This window comes from Schistocerca nitens, chromosome 1 (assembly GCF_023898315.1).
Source record: "Schistocerca nitens isolate TAMUIC-IGC-003100 chromosome 1, iqSchNite1.1, whole genome shotgun sequence".
Taxonomy (NCBI): domain Eukaryota; kingdom Metazoa; phylum Arthropoda; class Insecta; order Orthoptera; family Acrididae; genus Schistocerca; species Schistocerca nitens.
Window position 1 is genome coordinate 768434329 of NC_064614.1, and position 17974 is coordinate 768452302.

A 17974-nucleotide genomic window follows, 5' to 3' on the forward strand; every position below is an offset into this window, starting at 1 on the left:
AGATGGGTTTGTGTATGTGGTATAAAGGTATGTACCTATTCTGACAGAGTTTTGAGCCTGATAGAGAGGTTAGAAGAGACGATCCGTAAAGCAAAACTTTAGCTACAAAAATCATTATGATGGATGAGTTATGGATAGTCAACAACTTCTGAATCTGAAATGTAAATTTTAAGAATAATATATATTTTAAAGTGTACCATAATCATTTACGGTGAATCTTATGATATGTGTGCTTTAATACTATGACACAGAGATTCACTGCTCAAATTATAGCACGCTAAAAATACATCAGGTTTTTTCCTGAATTACGTTTTCCGTCTTTTCGGTATTCCACAGGTTCTCGCAGAAATGTCATGAACCTAGATCACCCAGAGAAGACTGTCATAGACGTAAATAGCCGTTACGATACAGCTGTTTTCACTCTTACTGTTTTACTCCATTTTTCTGGTATTTCGAAAAGCACTGTTTTTAAATAAGACATTGTCTTGTATTTAATTAATCCGTGTGTTCCTACACTTTTGCTGTAACGGCGGAAGAGTAATTCAGGGAACTCTGATTCCTGATCCAGCTGCCACAGGTGACTCTTTTTTATTTTATTAGGTGTATTTACTTACTTTCTTAAGCGCCTAAATCTTTTTCCAGCTCAGTGTCTGTTTGGGGAGAAGGTCAGAACACGTTCATATCGCATCAAAAGTACTCAGTACGCCGTCTGAAGTTCTACAGTATAATAAACTCCATCAAATCTTGCACAGTATTCTGCCACACATCTCCTGAAACATGCGTTTACGCTGGTGTGATATCGGTTAAGAAGTCAGTTAAGAGGAAATGGACCACAATATTCCTCTAAACACATAAATCCGCGTTCCTAGAAGTATTTTTTATGCTGATCATAATTATTAATATTTAAGAGTTATAAAACTAACACACTAACTGCAGTGTTATACCTAGGATGTTTAACTATTTATTCAAAATACTTCTCTCAGTAAATGATTTTTATCGTACTCTTGAGAATAAATTGAGTTTCTCCCTCAACATTTCTTTGGATTCAGCAACTTTTGTTACACGATAGACGATGGGGTGAGCTCTAAACTGAAATATATCATACAACAAGTCGCTAAGAACGGAGAAAATACAGTAAAAGCAAAGAGAAAAAAAACAGAAACTGTTAACTTCCATCGTGACTTCGAACCTATAAGGAGTGGTATGACCTTCTTCTTTTCATTTCTCATCAGAAAAAATAACTTTGATACACAAAATTCTGTCTCGTTGTAGATACTTTAGGAAATAATTTCTTCTTCTTTCCGTTTCCTTGGGGAAAAAGCATTAAGATTTCAGATGGAGAAGACAACGATGTTCTGCGATGTTTAAGTTGATTTGGGGTAGAACTGAAATTCTCTGTCGAATAGTAGACATCAGTTAGAGAAGGAATTTTATTTTTCAGTGTGCAATGGAATCCTTTATAGTGGCCTGACCTAATTTGTGTTCCACTACAATTTTTACTTTTTTTTTACACCTAAGCTTATACTCTTCAATGAGATGTACTACAATATTGTATAGTGTCTCCTGTTTCTTGTCACGCAACAATCATTATTCTTTATAATTATGTCACTGTCAAGATGCTGAAAGGAGAAGAGAGTAAGTTCTCAGTTTTATGCAGAATACATCACATGAAATTTAAGTTTCTTATTTCCAGTCAAATTTTTATTCACTATCCTGTTGTCAACTGACGAATCAGGCCATGTCCTATTAATGTGAGCTCATACGCATGATTTGTATGAAGCTTCACTTCTCAAATTCAGCATAATTTCCTGTGTTCCGTGAGCAGTTCATGTCCTTCCTGTAAACCTCCCACTTGCGCTGAAACGAACAAACGTCAGTTAAGGGATGTGTTATTTAGATAAGTCGTAGTTCAGGAAATCTCCATCACTCACTTGCGTCTTCTCTCCCCGAGTATTTATGCTACTATTACTTTAAGAGTAAAAAACTGAATAATCAACGGAAGGATAACGTTCTACGAGTCGGGGCTTGGACTGTCAGAAGCTTGAACGTTAGGGAAACTAGAAAGTCTGAAAAGGGAAATGCAAAGGCTCAATGTGGATATAGTAGGGATCAGTAAAATGGAGTGGAAAGAAGACAGATGATTATAGGGTAATATCAACAGCAGCAGAGACCGGTATAACAGGAGTAGGATTCGTAATGAATAGGAAGGTAGGGCAGAGAGTGTGTTTCTGTGAATAGTTCAGTGACTGGGTCGTCCTTATCAGAATCGACAGCAAACCAACACCGACAACGATAGTTCAGGTATACATGCCGACGTCGCAAGCTGCATATGAAGAGATAGACAAAGTATATGAAGACACTGAAAGGGTAATTATAGTATGTAAAGGAGGGATGCAAATCTAATAATCATGGGGTACTGGAATGTAGTTTTAGGGGAAGGAGTAGAAGAGAAGGTTACATAAGAATATTAGCTTGGGACAAGGAATGAGCGAGGAGAAAGACTAATTGAGTTCTGCAACAAGTTTCATCTAGTAACAGCAAATAATCTTTCAAGAATCACAAGAGGGGGACGTATACTTGGAAAAGGCCGGGTGATACAGAAAGATTTCAGTTAGATTACATCATAGTCAGACAGTGATACCGAAATCAGATACTGGATTGTAAGGTGTACCCAGGATCAGATATAGACTCAGAACACAAGATAGTAATGATGAAAAGTATGCTGAAGTTCAAGACATTAGTCAGGAATAATCAATACGCAAAGAAGTTGGATACGGAAGTACTAAGGAATGACGAGATACGGTTGAAGTTATCTAAGGCTATAGAACAGCAATAAGGAGTAGCTCAGTAGGCAGTACAGTTGAAGAGGAATGGACATCTCTAAAAAGGGCAGTCACAGAAGATGGGAAGGGAAACATACGTACAAAGAAAGTAACTGCGAAATACTTCAATTGATCGACGAAAGGAGGAAGTACAAAAACCGAGAAACTCAGGAATACAGAAATGCAAGTCGCTGAGGAACGAAATAAATAGGAAGTGCAGGGAAACTAAGACGAAATGGCTGCAGGAAAAATGTGAAGGCATCGAAAAAGAAATGATTGTCGGAAGGACTCAGCATACAGGAAAGTCAAAACAAGCTTCGGTAACATTAAAAGCAAGGGTGGTAACATTAAGAGTGCAACGGGAATTCCACTGTTAAATGCAGAGGAGAGAGCGGATAGGTGAATAGAATACATTGAAAGCCTCTATGAGGGGGAATATCTGTCTGCTGTGATAGAAGAAGAAACTGGAATCGATATAGAAGAGATAGGTGACCCAGTATTAGAATCAGAATTTAGCTTTGGAGGACTTAAGATCAAATAAGGCAGAAGAGATAGATAATATTCCATCAGAATTTCTCAAATCATTTGGGGATGTGGCAACAAAACGGCTGTTCACGTTGGTGTGTAGAATGTATGAGTCTGGCGACATACCATCTGACTTTCGAAAAAGCATCATCCACACAATACCTAAGACGGCGACAGCTGGCAAGTGTGAGAATTATCGCACAATCAGCTCAATAGCTCATGCATCTAAGCTGTTTCCAAGAAAAATATACAGAAGAATGGAAAAGGAAATTGAGGATGCACTAGATGACGATCAGTTAGGCTTTAGGAAAGGTAAAGGCACGAGAGAGGCAATTCTGACTTTGCGGTTAATAATGGAAGCAAAACTAAAGATAAATCAAGACACGTTCATAGGGTTTGTCGACCTGGAAAAAGCGTTCGACAATGTAAAATGATGCAAGATGTTCGAAATTACTAAAAAAGTAGGGGTAAGCTATAGGAAGAGACGGGTCATGTGCAATATGTACAACAACCAAGAGGGAATAATAAGAGTGAACGACCAAGAACGAAGTACTCGTATTAAAATAGGTGTAAGACAAGGATGTAGCTTTTCGCCACTACTGTTCAGTCTGTACATTGAGGAACCAATGATGGAAATAAAAGGACGGTTCAGGAGCGGAATTAAAGTCAAGGTGAAAGAATATCAATGGTACGATTCGCTGATGACATTCCTATCTTCAGTGAAAGTGAAGAAGAATTACATGATCTGCTGAATGGAATGAACAGCCTAATGAGTACAGAGTACGGATTGAGAGTAAATCGAAGAAAGACGAAGGTAATGAGAAGTAGCAGAAATGAAAACAGCGAGAAACTTAACACCGGGATTGATGGTCATGAAGTAGATGAAGTTAAGGAATTCTGCTACCTATGCAGTAAAATAACCAATGACGGACGGAGCAAGGAGGACATCAAAAGCATACTAGCAATGGCAAAAAGGGCATTCCTGGCCAAGAGAAGTCTACTAATATCAAATATCGGTCTTAATTTGAGGAAGAAATTTCTGGTAAATTACTTGTGGAGTAGAGCATTGTATAGTAGTGAAACATGGACTGTGGGAAAACCGAAACGGAAGATAAATGTTCAAATGTGTTCAAATCTTATGGGATTTAACTGCTAAGGTCATCAGTCCCTAAGCTTACACACTACTTAACCTAAATTATCCTAAGGACAAACACACACACCCATGCCCGAGGGAGGACTCGAACCTCCGCCGGGATCAGCCACACATTCCATGACTGCAGTGCCTAGACTGCTCGGCTAATCCCGCGCGGCGAAACGGAAGATAATCGAAGCATTTGAGATGTGGTGCTACAGACAAATGTTGAAAATAGATGGACTGATAATGTAAGGAATGAGGAGGTTCTGTGCAGAATCTGAGAGGAAAGGAACATGTGGAAAAGACTGATAAGAAGAAGGGACAGGATGATACGACATCTGTTAAGACATGATGGAATGACTTCCATGGTACTAGAGACAGCTGTAGAGGGCAAAAACTGTACACGAAGACAGAGCTTGGAATACATACTGAAAATAATTGAGGACGTAGGGTGCAAGTGCCACTCTGACATGAAGAAGTTAGCACAGGAGAGGAGTTCGTGGCGGACCGCATCAAAGCAGTCAGAAGACCGATGACCAAAAAAGAATATTACTGTAAGTTAACAGTTTTGAGGATGGGTACGTCTCGTAATGCTTGTCAACATTGCTACATCGTAATAGTCAACACTACTCCCAAATTATTTTCATTGTACTTAAAAAATAGTTTTATTATCAAAATTATGTCAGTTACTAATTGCTGTTGAAGAGCTGCATATTTAAATTCTGTGCACAGGATTGTACCGTATGTCGTGAAGCGTAAATTAGGTGCAAGACTCAAGCGTTGTTTCACACACTTCTCCCCTTCGGTAGTGAGCTCGGCAGGTCCATGATGCAGAACAAAGCGCACTGCTACGGATATATTTCCCCTGAACTTTCTCCACTCAAAACTACAGAACACGATGAGCTTAGTTCTGTAACTTTCTACAGGACTGCACTGCAGTTATGCTTTCATAAGATGTTAATACTGTTTATGGCGTCATGATAACACAAACCTATGTATCTAGTAGTCAGTTATCTATCTTAAATGTGATCAAGTTTTTCATAATACTACAAAAGATTATGATTTACTTAGTTCTTTTAAGTTTACAGAAGGCGCTCAGGCGCGATATTGTGGAAGTTGATGGTAAAAGTTTCGAGATAGTGGAATACACTTCTGCTGTTGGGTAGCGTGGTGCTTCGATGCATGATGTTTCAGCTATTTAGTCATCGCTTCTACGATTTAGATTTAGTATCTATATGTTTATTTGCAATCCGGAGACTCACGCATACTGTAATATAAATCGCCACAAAATACCTATGTTCTGCATAACGCCGGCATGAAACATTAATATTTTGAACAACTTCGTGTAGGGCAATACTAGATTGGACACTTCTTCAGTTCCATTGACAGATAGTGAGGGTATACTGGTCCGTTTCCCACATATTAAAATAATGCATACATATATTTCAGTTATGAATTCATTTGCTTGGATATCACATTAACTAATAAGACGTAAGTGATGTTTATGGATACTTCATGGAACAACGGTTGACTGGTGTACTATCAACACAGGCTTGTTTCACATTTACAGTAAACATTTGAATTTTCACACTACAGTTGTTTCTGGTGGTTTTTCAGTGTGTAGCACATTCATTGCGTTCTTCAGGTGTGCCTCTCTGGTGCCGTTTCAGTTGCTGCTATGTAGATAGTAGAGCAAATTCAGTAAGCCGTACGCTCCATTCAAGACCTGCGAAGAAAACAAAAATATAAATATAATGAAATCACTTCGCGAGTCACATGACAATAAGCCTAAAAAAAGATTAGGTGCTCACTTTCTTCTTATAGAAGAAAAGTTGCAGCAACCACATACACACTGCAAGCCAAAAATCTCGGGAACCCTCACGTAAAAACACAATGGCGCTAATTAGTGCTCTTGACATGCTGGAGGGGTTTTAGAAAATTTGGAGTAAATAATTGTAGTTCACTTTTTATAATATTTGTCTATACATCAGCAATTCATATACTTGCTCTTGATCAGTTTCGAAAGATTACATACACAACATGTTCCTAAATTCCTGATCTGCTCGAACGTGTAGAGACTGGAGTCCGCTAATTATATACTGATATGAATATGAACCCACTTCAAAAGTTGGACCTTTTCACTATTACAGGAACACCACTTCAAAAGATGGTCCTTTTCACTGTTACAGGAACAAACATTTAAAACAGTGTGTTTTACTGGTTTATTCTGTGAATGACTGTCAGTCATTTACTGTGACTATTAATTACTGTTTTCCTAGTAGACTAATTAACGCAATTAGGTACCGATTTCGGTAAAAGAAATGTTACAAGGCAAATCGTTTCACTGTTACAACAACAAATGTTCCCCAGTGCGAACGTACAGTATTTACGTGTCACGTAACACGATCTGCATACCTTCTCCCACGGCTGTCCCGCACCGCACTCCAGTACAAGACAGTTTACTATTGGCTACAGGAGTGATTTTGCTGTTTTCACTATACTTTACATCGGTTTCGCTCACCTGGATCAGCATCTGCTTGGACAGTGTGCACGTCTTGCCCACCGTGATCACTATCGGGCGCACAGTCACCATCATGAAGATGCCCAGGCTGCGTTTGAAGCGAGCGTCACTGTTGACCCAGCCGCAGCTGAAGGCGGAGTACATCAGCCTCTCGCTCTGAAAAGGGTTTGTTACTTCTGTTACGCACAGGAACGACTGTACGGACGACATTACAGAGTGTTGTGCTTCGTTAAGATGGGTAAACGCTATATGGTCGGTCACTACTATGCGCACGGGTAATATGTTCGAGAACAAGTACGAGCTTGGGAAAGGAAAGGCACGTTACGAAAGTAGCATGCTCAGGTGCATGACCACATGCGCTTTTCCTCTTTCTTTCCGGACTTGTCGTTCAATGGGCAAGCCTGAATTCTCAGGATATGTAACTGTTCCTGTATGTTTGTCTGTGATGGTATGGCATTATTGGCCGAGAGACCCCGTCTGGGGTTGCTTGCCTGCTGGTGCAAGTCTTTCCAACTAATGCGAATTCGGCGATTTGCGCATCTCTATGATGAAGGTGGATGAAGCGATTAGAACAATACAAAAGTCCAGAAACCAGCAAAGAAAACCTCCGAGCCGGCCGGGATCTATCCACGGAATCCGGCATCTAAACACAGCGACGCTAACCACTTTACCACGATCTGCGAACTATCTTTAGATATCCTGCAACCAGTCAATTGCTTGTGGAATGAAATCACTTTCATCTCTTTTTTCCATAAGACAAAACTCATTGCACTCATAATGTTAGTAAAAAATCTATACTTTTTTTTTCCTTTTTTCTCTCGCTGATAATCGGATACGAACTGTAACCCAGGTGAAGAGCCTAAACCTTAGTTATTTCTAACGGGGCTCAAACTCAGGCTCCATTATAAGCAACTGGTATCTCGGCAGCTTCTTGTCCAGTTGGGTTTGTCTGAATTTTGTAATTACATTATCTACACATTTATTTCGTTATTTACTTTCTTCCTGGTAACCACCTTTCATCAAAATTTAAAAATTATTTGAGAATAGCAGTACCCGACGAGACCGAGTTTCTTTTCTACAAATTGCAACGTTTACAAGAAGCAACATAAAACATGTTAGTATTTACGCGAGCCACTACGTCTATATATTTTGATAGACGATAAAAATGGCTACGTACCATAAACACATCAAAAAATATTTTGCATCACCTCGGTTCCGAGAGTTCCGAAATCTGTACAGAAAGTTAATTGCTGAGATTAAATTATATGATTCAGTGCAATTTTGTCATATGATGACATGTTGGAGACCGTGGCTGTTTTTGAAGACAAATGTTGATGGTGTTAAGACAGCAACCAGCCACAAATTTACTTTGAGTTCCTTTATTCAAAGGAAACCGTTACCGGTTTCGAATCGTTGCGATTCATCATCAGACGGTTTACACGCTTTCTTTCTACATTTGGTGTGTTTTTATAGATTAATTGTCCTAAAATATAAATAAAACATAATTACATCTAACAGAAAAAGGGGCCACTATGAATATATTAGAAGAATTAGAAATTCACACACACAAAAACAGCACCCCAGACTATATCCTTAATGAACAAACAGAGTTGGCTAACACCCCTTTCCTGAAAAATTTTCAAAAATTACTTTCCAGCCTCCATAGCAAATAATATTAATACACCTATCTGCAGATCAAGTGGAAAATTTATATGTTACTATAATTCTCATGCTGCCAAATGTAATAAAATAATGTACTATTTTACCAATACAGTTCTAAATATATATAAAAACCTTTATAATTAAATTAGCAAAAAAAAAATCTCTGTACTAATGTAAAAGACATTACAGTTTTGTAAAAGAATATATGATTCTTTCCAAACATAGGACATCATCGTCACATGTTACGATACATTATAGCATCTGTGACACCTATATGTTTGTAAGCTCTTTGTATGTACCAAAACATGTGGTGCTTGGTTGGAATGATCTCAGCGGACAGATCTAAAGTGTACAGTGAGAACTATTACGTGTGCAACAACGAGGATGCAATGCGAATGCATTTACATCGATTGGATGAACGTTATGGAAACAAACACTCGAAACCGACGTTTCACGTAAGTCACATACAACGAAAATCTGCAACGCAACCATCTGTGTTTAGCGTGTTTGTAATTATGTTTTATTTATATTTTAGGACAATTAATCTATAAAAACACACCAAATGTAGAAAGAAAGCGTGTAAACCGTCTGATGATGAATCGCAACGATTCGAAACCGGTAACGGTTTCCTTTGAATAAAGGAACTCAAAGTAAATTTGTGGCTGGTTGCTGTCTTAACACCATCAACATTTATATGATTCAGGTTTTCAGGTCGTTTCCGCTGTCGGAATCTTTTAAAATATTTACACTGATATTGCTGCAGACTGTCAACTGCTTGGTGCTCTCTGACAGACAGCACGTTAAGGCATCCAAATTCCTCACAAACAGTTAAAAATTTGCAACTGGGAATTTAAATACACTTACAATTACAGTGGCTTATTTTTCAGTATTAATTCACCAGCACACACATCTGTGTGTTGCTCACTACCAAATCTACTTGGCTCAGCTCAGTGTTTTTTATCTTGTGTTGCGTCTCAACAAGCGTAACTCCTTCCTTTCCCATATTAGTTCTACGTGAGTAAGGAGCTAGACAGTGGTCTTTTATATTTATTTATAATTCTACTGTCTACGAATGGACATGAAACAGTTTTTCTATTATACTCAACTTGAAACACGCAGCCTTGCGGGTCACTCCTGTTATTCTTGTTGCAGGCAGCTGCGAGCTGCGGTTTTCTTTCCCAATCATTGGTTACAATCTTTCGCTCAATGGATGTGTTGATTTTGGTTAAAACTGGAGCTCAATCAGCTGTAAATTCAGTGTAGAATACGACAGTGTCTCTGTATCACATGATTGTTATTTCCGTTACCAAAAGCACTTTAAGGCACTATTTATATTTCTTCTTCGTAGTTTTGAAGCTACATTTTATTTTTTATTATTCCATTTGTTGCAATCCGTCTTCTATCAAAATTTTGTTTGCTGTTCCCTTTCCTTATTCTTAAGCATAGACCGATTGTATTCTGTGTTCTTAATTTAGTTTTATTTATGGCAAGAAATTTTAATGGTGTGCGGATATATAACAAAACCGCTTTTCCTGACGATGTTACTGAATTTTCGACACTTGGGGTACTTTTTGGTACTGTATTTAAACGATTATGCTGTGCGAATGAAGTCTTAAGAGTAAATTATAGTTTTATCTTCTCCGAACAGGATTTCTGTCAGCCACCCGTAACACACACCAGAACAGTCAACTGTGTAAGCAAAATTATTTTTCTGCTTCTACTCTCCGTGGAAGAGAAATATCCCACTACTTTAAGGTTCATGTATGTTACAACGACCACGATACTCTCAAATTCGTCAAGGAAGTTTATGTACATCTATGTCATTCCGTCTAAATGTAGACGAAATGACAGTATTGGCTGGGGATAAAATTCACTAGTAAATCTTGGACAGATACATTCAGTGGAATGTTAAATGAACTTCAGACAATCGTTTTAGCAGTGTTTGGTTTATATGTAAATACGGTGTTTTCTCAATACTCTTTCAATCTTTCTTTTCGCTTTACTAACAGAAACCCTTACCTTTTAGACTGCATGAATTCATATGCCATCTTCTGTAATGATATCACATAGGTACATTTACTTGCTTAATTTTGGCCTTACACATACCTACGTTTGCACTATAAAATGTCGAATCAAAACACGTCCAGTTGTCTAAATTTCCAGTTATTTTATTCGAGTAACCAGTTTCATCACTGCATTACGCTTTCTTCAAGTCCCCTGACCGACATGTGCGAGGAATCTCACCTCTGGTCCATTCAAAATAGGTGCGAGCATTCAGTGGATCGAAGGGATCGCTGTGTTGAGAAGAAATCTACGGATACCAGCCATTGAAGGTTGGACCAGTGGTGGGATTCTTCTTACACGTTGCTCAGGAGGCCTGAAGATGGCGTAATGTAGCATTTAAATTAGTTACTCAAATAACAACGGGAAATTTAAACGGCTGAGGGTGTTTTGATTCGACTTCTATATTGAAGAGTCAAGGTCAGCAACCACCCGTATCCTGTATAAAGATGGGCTTATAGAGATATGTTTGCATTAGGTTCATCAGTATTTTCTTCAGCTAGCCCAGATACATTTTCAGCTTCCTTTCTTTGAGGATTGAAGGGAAAGACTTGACGGTCCAATCTGCAGCAGAATATTTCGTAATCATAAGTGAAAATTGAATATTCAATGAACTGTGAATGAAGCCCGACCAACAGGCATTACATACATTGATCAAAAATGATGGTGCATTGAGAATGGCCAGTTTCTAGCTGAAATCTAGATCTGCCAATAAAATATCGAAAGGACGACTGATAGCTGAAATCTATTATTTACAAGTCAATAACAGTCGCTGCATGCAGCAGCCTCTGAATGGAGGGTAACCTCAGTCACAGTTTGCAATGTCTAGTAATCCTGTTTCCTGTCTTCACCGAAAGGTGACACCCTTGCGGAGATCGTTGTCTCGTAACAGCCGACACCAAATTGCATACTTAGAATTGATTTTATGGGTTTTCTAGTCGCTTAGCGAACTACACTATCTGATCAAAACTAGCGGTCCCTTCGCCTTTATGACGGCTGTAATTCTGCTGGGGACACTTTCAGTGAGTGTGTGAATGGGCATGGAGGAATGGTAGCCCATTTCTCCTTAAGAACCGAAACTTTTTTTGGACGCTGGGTTGTGCAGCGAAGCCGCCGATCCAACTCATCCAAAAGATGAATCTGGGCGGGTCTCTCCATTTCAGGAATGCAATTATCCCAAAACATTGCCTCAAAATTGCTGCTTTATAACAGGGTGCATTCGTGCTGATACAAGCATCGTCTCGGAACTGTTCCTCCATTGTACGCAGCACACAATGCTTTAAATGTATTCATATCCTTTCGCATATAGCGTTTTCTTAAGCGCTGTAAGAGGACCACAGGGCAACCAGGAGAGACACCTCCATATCCTAAGAATAGCTCTTCCGAACTTTACTGTTGGCCCCACACATCATGGAGTTGGTCACCCCGGTGTTCGCCAAACCCAGACACTTCCACCGGATTGCTACAGGGTACAGCGTGATTCATCACTCCAAATGACTCGTTTCCAGTCATAAACTGTCCTGTGATGGAGCTCCTTACATCACCTCGAGCGTTGCTTGGCGATCTCTACAGGGATTTGCGGCTTATGACGTGATGCTCGACCTTTGTAACCCATTCTTTCCAACTCCCCTACGCACACTCGTTGTGCTAGCTGGCGATATGGCACTATGGGACTCACAAGTGATTCCTTCCGCTGGTTTCATCCGACTTTTTACAACCGACCTCTTCCAATGCTTGCCGGTCCCTTTGTGTCAGCACGTGAGATATGCTTAGACTAAGTTTAACTGTGTTTGTTGTCCGCCCATGGTAGCTGAGTGGTTGCCGGCATGGTAGCTCAGCGTGTTCGGTCAGAGGGTTAGTTGCTCCCAGTAATAAAAAAAACTGAGTGAACAGATCAACGATGAACCTGAACAGGTGTCATGGACGTCCGCCCCAGGACACATGCAACGAACAATAACGAACAAACTGAGATAAAAAAAATAAAGTGGTCAGCGTGACGGAATGTCATACCTAACGGCCCGGGATCGTTTCCCGGCTGGGTCGGGGATTCTCTCCGCTCAGGGACTGGGTATTGTGTTGTCCTCATCATCATCAATTCATCCTCATCGACACGCAAGTCGCCGAAGTGGCGTCAACTCGAAAGAATTGCACCAGGCGAACGGTCTACCCGACGAGAGGCCCTAGCTACACGGCATTTTTATTTTACAGTGTTTGTTCTTTCGCATTTCCATTTCAGAGTCACATCACCAACAGTTGACTTGGCAGATTTAAAAGGGTTGAAATGTCCCTGGTGGATTTGTTGCTCAGGTAACGTCCAGTGACTAGTTCAAATCGAAGTCACTGAGCTCTACCGAACGACTAAGTTTGCCGACACCGATTCTCTATTGACAACACAATACACCCACCTTCTTTTATACAGGTTGGTTACCTACTTGTGACATCTGTTGATCAATTCCACCTTACATAGAGGTGTCCGAGTTCTTTTGACCGATAGTGTGTGGTTATGACTAGAAGCCGCAGACGTGCTCCGTACTGGGCAGAAGGCAGCTGAATAGCGCAATTAGAAAATTAGATGTGATATAAGTTCCAGAGCTGGCAAACACAATTTTCAAATGTACAAATGAAGACAGCACACACTACGGTCGCAGGTTCGAATCCTGCCTCGGGCATGGATGTGTGTGATGTCCTTAGGTTAGTTAGGTTTAAGTAGTTCTAAGTTCTAGGGGACTGATGACCACAGCAGTTAAGTCCCATAGTGCTCAGAGCCATTTGAACCATTTTTGAAGACAGCACAGCGATGGTGCTCTATCACACTAATGAGATACACTGTAGCAGATATGGAGTAACAACACGTAAGATACATATACACACGCAAACTCTATAGGTTAATTTTTTTATTTTGTTCGTTAAATAAAAACAAGCCCTATCCCTCGATTCCAATGACAGATTTCGGAAGGATTCCTTTGGGTGCAAGGTAAATACCGTAACACGTAACCTTTTATTTACACTCCTGGAAATTGAAATAAGAACACTGTGAATTCATTGTCCCAGGAAGGGGAAACTTTATTGACACATTCCTGGGGTCAGGTACATCACATGATCACACAGACAGAACCACAGGCACATAGACACAGGCAACAGAGCATGCACAATGTCGGCACTAGTACAGTGTATATCCACCTTTCGCAGCAATGCAGGCTGCTATTCTCCCATGGAGACGATCGTAGAGATGCTGGATGTAGTCCTGTGGAACGGCTTGCCATGCCATTTCCACCTGGCGCCTCAGTTGGACCAGCGTTCGTGCTGGACGTGCAGACCGCGTGAGACGACGCTTCATCCAGTCCCAAACATGCTCAATGGGGGACAGATCCGGAGATCTTGCTGGCCAGGGTAGTTGACTTACACCTTCTAGAGCACGTTGGGTGGCACGGGATACATGCGGACGTGCATTGTCCTGTTGGAACAGCAAGTTCCCTTGCCGGTCTAGGAATGGTAGAACGATGGGTTCGATGACGGTTTGGATGTACCGTGCACTATTCAGTGTCCCCTCGACGATCACCAGTGGTGTACGGCCAGTGTAGGAGATCGCTCCCCACACCATGATGCCGGGTGTTGGCCCTGTGTGCCTCGGTCGTATGCAGTCCTGATTGTGGCGCTCACCTGCACGGCGTCAAACACGCATACGACCATCATAGGCACCAAGGCAGAAGCGACTCTCATCGCTGAAGACGACACGTCTCCATTCGTCCCTCCATTCACGCCTGTCGCGACACCACTGGAGGCGGGCTGCACGATGTTGGGGCGTGAGCGGAAGACGGCCTAACGGTGTGCGGGACCGTAGCCCAGCTTCATGGAGACGGTTGCGAATGGTCCTCGCCGATACCCCAGGAGCAACAGTGTCCCTCATTTGCTGGGAAGTGGCGGTGCGGTCCCCTACGGCACTGCGTAGGATCCTACGGTCTTGGCGTGCATCCGTGCGTCGCTGCGGTCCGGTCCCAGGTCGACGGGCACGTGCACCTTCCGCCGACCACTGGCGACAACATCGATGTACTGTGGAGACCTCACGCCCCACGTGTTGAGCAATTCGGCGGTACGTCCACCCGGCCTTCCGCATGCCCACTATACGGCCTCGCTCAAAGTCCGTCAACTGCACATACGGTTCACGTCCACGCTGTCGCGGCATGCTACCAGTGTTAAAGACTGCGATGGAGCTCCGTATGCCACGGCAAACTGGCTGACACTGACGGCGGCGGTGCACAAATGCTGCGCAGCTAGCGCCATTCGACGGCCAACACCACGGTTCCTGGTGTGTCGGCTGTGCCGTGCGTGTGATCATTGCTTGTACAGCCCTCTCGCAGTGTCCGGAGCAAGTATGGTGGGTCTGACACACCGGTGTCAATGTGTTCTTTTTTCCATTTCCAGGAGTGTATTTATTGGTTTATTTAACCTGATAATACTAATCAGACTTTCTACGTATCATAAATTAAAAGACCAAGCAACGTAGCTGGGAGAATACATTTAATGGAAGGAAAAGTGATGCAACAAGTGGTATTTCCGGAAACTTTATGGAAGAGACAGAAAGAAGTGTTTCACTTCTTAAAAGTAACAAACCGTTTAATTGTGAGCAGAGAGCGTCTTATTCCAGAGACGGACAGCAGCAACACAAAAGAATGCTGTTTCATAGTTGGACACAGCTAGAGTACTAGATAAGTGAGGCCTTGTGTTGGATTACTTAATCTCCGATACAAAGCACTGGTGTTCTTGGGCACCGAGCACCGATGAAGTAAGCACAGGGTTCGACAGTCACGTAGGTCGTCTGACTGCGGCGACCTAACTGGGCATTTGAAGCACTGACTGGGTGAAACAGATGGACAGCGCAGACAAGCATTCATTGTTAGTTCTCACTCGTTCCGTGTTGGATTAACTGGAGCTTCGGTAGAACGAGTGATTGCAGAAGTTTGCGTTCCACACCCCGTGGAAATATGTTCCGAAATTTTTCAAGCACATAGAGGCAGTCGGAATTCTCTCTGCATAAGGTGGCCGTGTTTTCTGCCCTGTTGAGAAGGTCAGGCAGATTCTTTAATGTTTTTGATAAGTTCTTTCAAATACTGTCGGGAATAATAGGAGGCAATTGTAAGCGGAATTCATAACTTATTAATTTCTGGTGGGATGCTAAAATTACTTGAGACTTTTTTGCATTTCTTTTAAGTCCCAGATATTGAGCCCACCTTACAACTGAAGACAGATCGTCATTCAAGTGGAAGGTAGTAGTATTGATTGTTTCATGTCTACCACTTGGGTAACACTGAAGATCGTCGACATGGACATGATACCTGCAGGAGGACAGATGCGATGAGATGTCATTGACAAAGAAACTGATAACTTTGGCACTCTTAAAAGAACATGTTTTCAGCAGAACTATTCATTTCCAGAGACAACTCGTTGGTGTCTATTTTTCGAGAAGCTCTGTAACTGCTTCAGCATACAACCTGAATATTTTAGCTGTCGCATTTTTTTAAGCAGTACGTCAAATTTGACGCTCTGAAAAACTTTGCTGGAGTCTACTAGTATTAGTATCGTTGCCTCAGTTAGTTACCTTAATTAATACGGTGTTTGTGTTACTACTTTTATCAAAGTCGAACTAATGTATGTTACATAAGCTGAATTTGTGTCAGTATTCAGTAATTTGGCCCTAAACAATATATTCTAGGGCTTTGGATACAGCGGGTAAGACGCTGATTCATCGGAAATCACAAAGTAATTGTGGGTTTTCGATCTTAGCGAAAGGTCGGACAATCCTTTTCCATGCAGTCAGATTTGTTCCATTCACGAGAAAACAATGTACTACCTCCCAAAAATATTTTCAGTTAAGAACCCCACAGCTTCTTGGCTGAAAACAGTCGACCTGTAATTTAGACCAAATCTCAGTCATGCTGGAAGGCAAGGGTATGGTCGTAGAGAATGACTCAGCACGTTAAACTTATATTCTGTTCGTTTTCATGGCAGAGTGTCAACTGTACTCGTAATGCTCACTTAGGATAAATATTTTACACTTTGTTTTTCTAGTTAAAGTTCTCCTTGAGAAGGTATTTTGTAGTTATTGTGTTCCACCTGCATAATATCCTCATATAAAATGTAGTTATTGAGTCTAATTAGTCGACGCTAACGAGAAATTTTTGGTATTTTTCCAGTATGGATGAGACATTATCGACTTTCACGAAAAACGTTTTACAGTTTTCATGCAGATTTCTATTGTCATACAGATGGGATTCTTCTGAGGAAAATGTTCTACTGATTGTGCAGGCAACTTTCGTGAATTGATAAAAACTAAGTTATAGGACTTGATCTCTATGATTGTGTTTAATCTGTGTACGTACTGAAGATACTGGTGTAATGATTGTTCGTGTTTACTGTAGCTAACCTTCAACAAAATATTCAGTGACATTCGACAACAGCTGTACGCGAAACATTTCGGTTAAAAAAACTGAAATGGCCAGCAAGCTATACTTTTGAGACAGAGAAACACATCTAAATTCCTTACCTATACTTTTAAAATTGTCACAAAGTTATTCAAATCTACCCATAACGTGTAGAACCATCAAATCGATAAAGATTCTTGCATCTGTCATTCTCGAGCAATGAAGGCAATTAAATAAATGATAAACAATTTCAACAGATAAAATAATGAATAATGTTAAAGATAGCAGGCGCAGAACCCCCCTATCCTCTCCCTATGTATCCTTCCTTCTTCTCTCTTAACGTGCACTAAGCTCATTGTAAAGGAAAAATTAAATAAGACATTTTCGCAGAGCAATGGTAAAACATACAATTAGTCACTTACCTGGTCGGTCATGATGTGCGCATAAATGCAGAAAATTATAGTTTCGTAGAGGAGATCAGGTATTGAGAAAAGTGCATTCATCGCTTTTCCTATATTTCCATCTCTCTGCAACAGCTGTATGAAAGAAAATATGAAATTTATACGCAAATACGTTCCAGTTAGAACCATAAATAGAATAGGAATTAGAGACCACTAATACACCAACAGTTCCATACAGAATATAAGTCATGATCGAACATTCTACACAACAAACACACACCAAGCCAGTGCGGCCTGCTACCAAGCGCATACAACTGCTAAGACACCCGTCATAACAATGAAGCTCTTTAACACAGCACCCGTCGCTCTTTGATAAGCGAAAAAATTAGCCTGTCGTTGAGGCCAGAAACAAATAGTAATGTAGATAC

At 40.9% G+C, this 17974-nt stretch overlaps 1 protein-coding gene across 1 annotated transcript; it reads right to left on the reverse strand.

Annotated features, from left to right (window-relative positions):
- Nucleotides 1–6077: 6077 nt before the first annotated feature.
- On the reverse strand, nucleotides 6078–17635 carry LOC126237065 (odorant receptor 2a-like). Its single transcript, XM_049946856.1, has 3 exons — nucleotides 17568–17635; nucleotides 7004–7159; nucleotides 6078–6208 (listed from the first exon to the last, which is right to left on the reverse strand). Exons 1-3 carry the CDS (start codon nucleotides 17577–17579, stop codon nucleotides 6149–6151), a joined length of 228 nt encoding a protein of 75 aa, XP_049802813.1. The 5' UTR covers nucleotides 17580–17635; the 3' UTR covers nucleotides 6078–6148.
- Nucleotides 17636–17974: the final 339 nt, after the last annotated feature.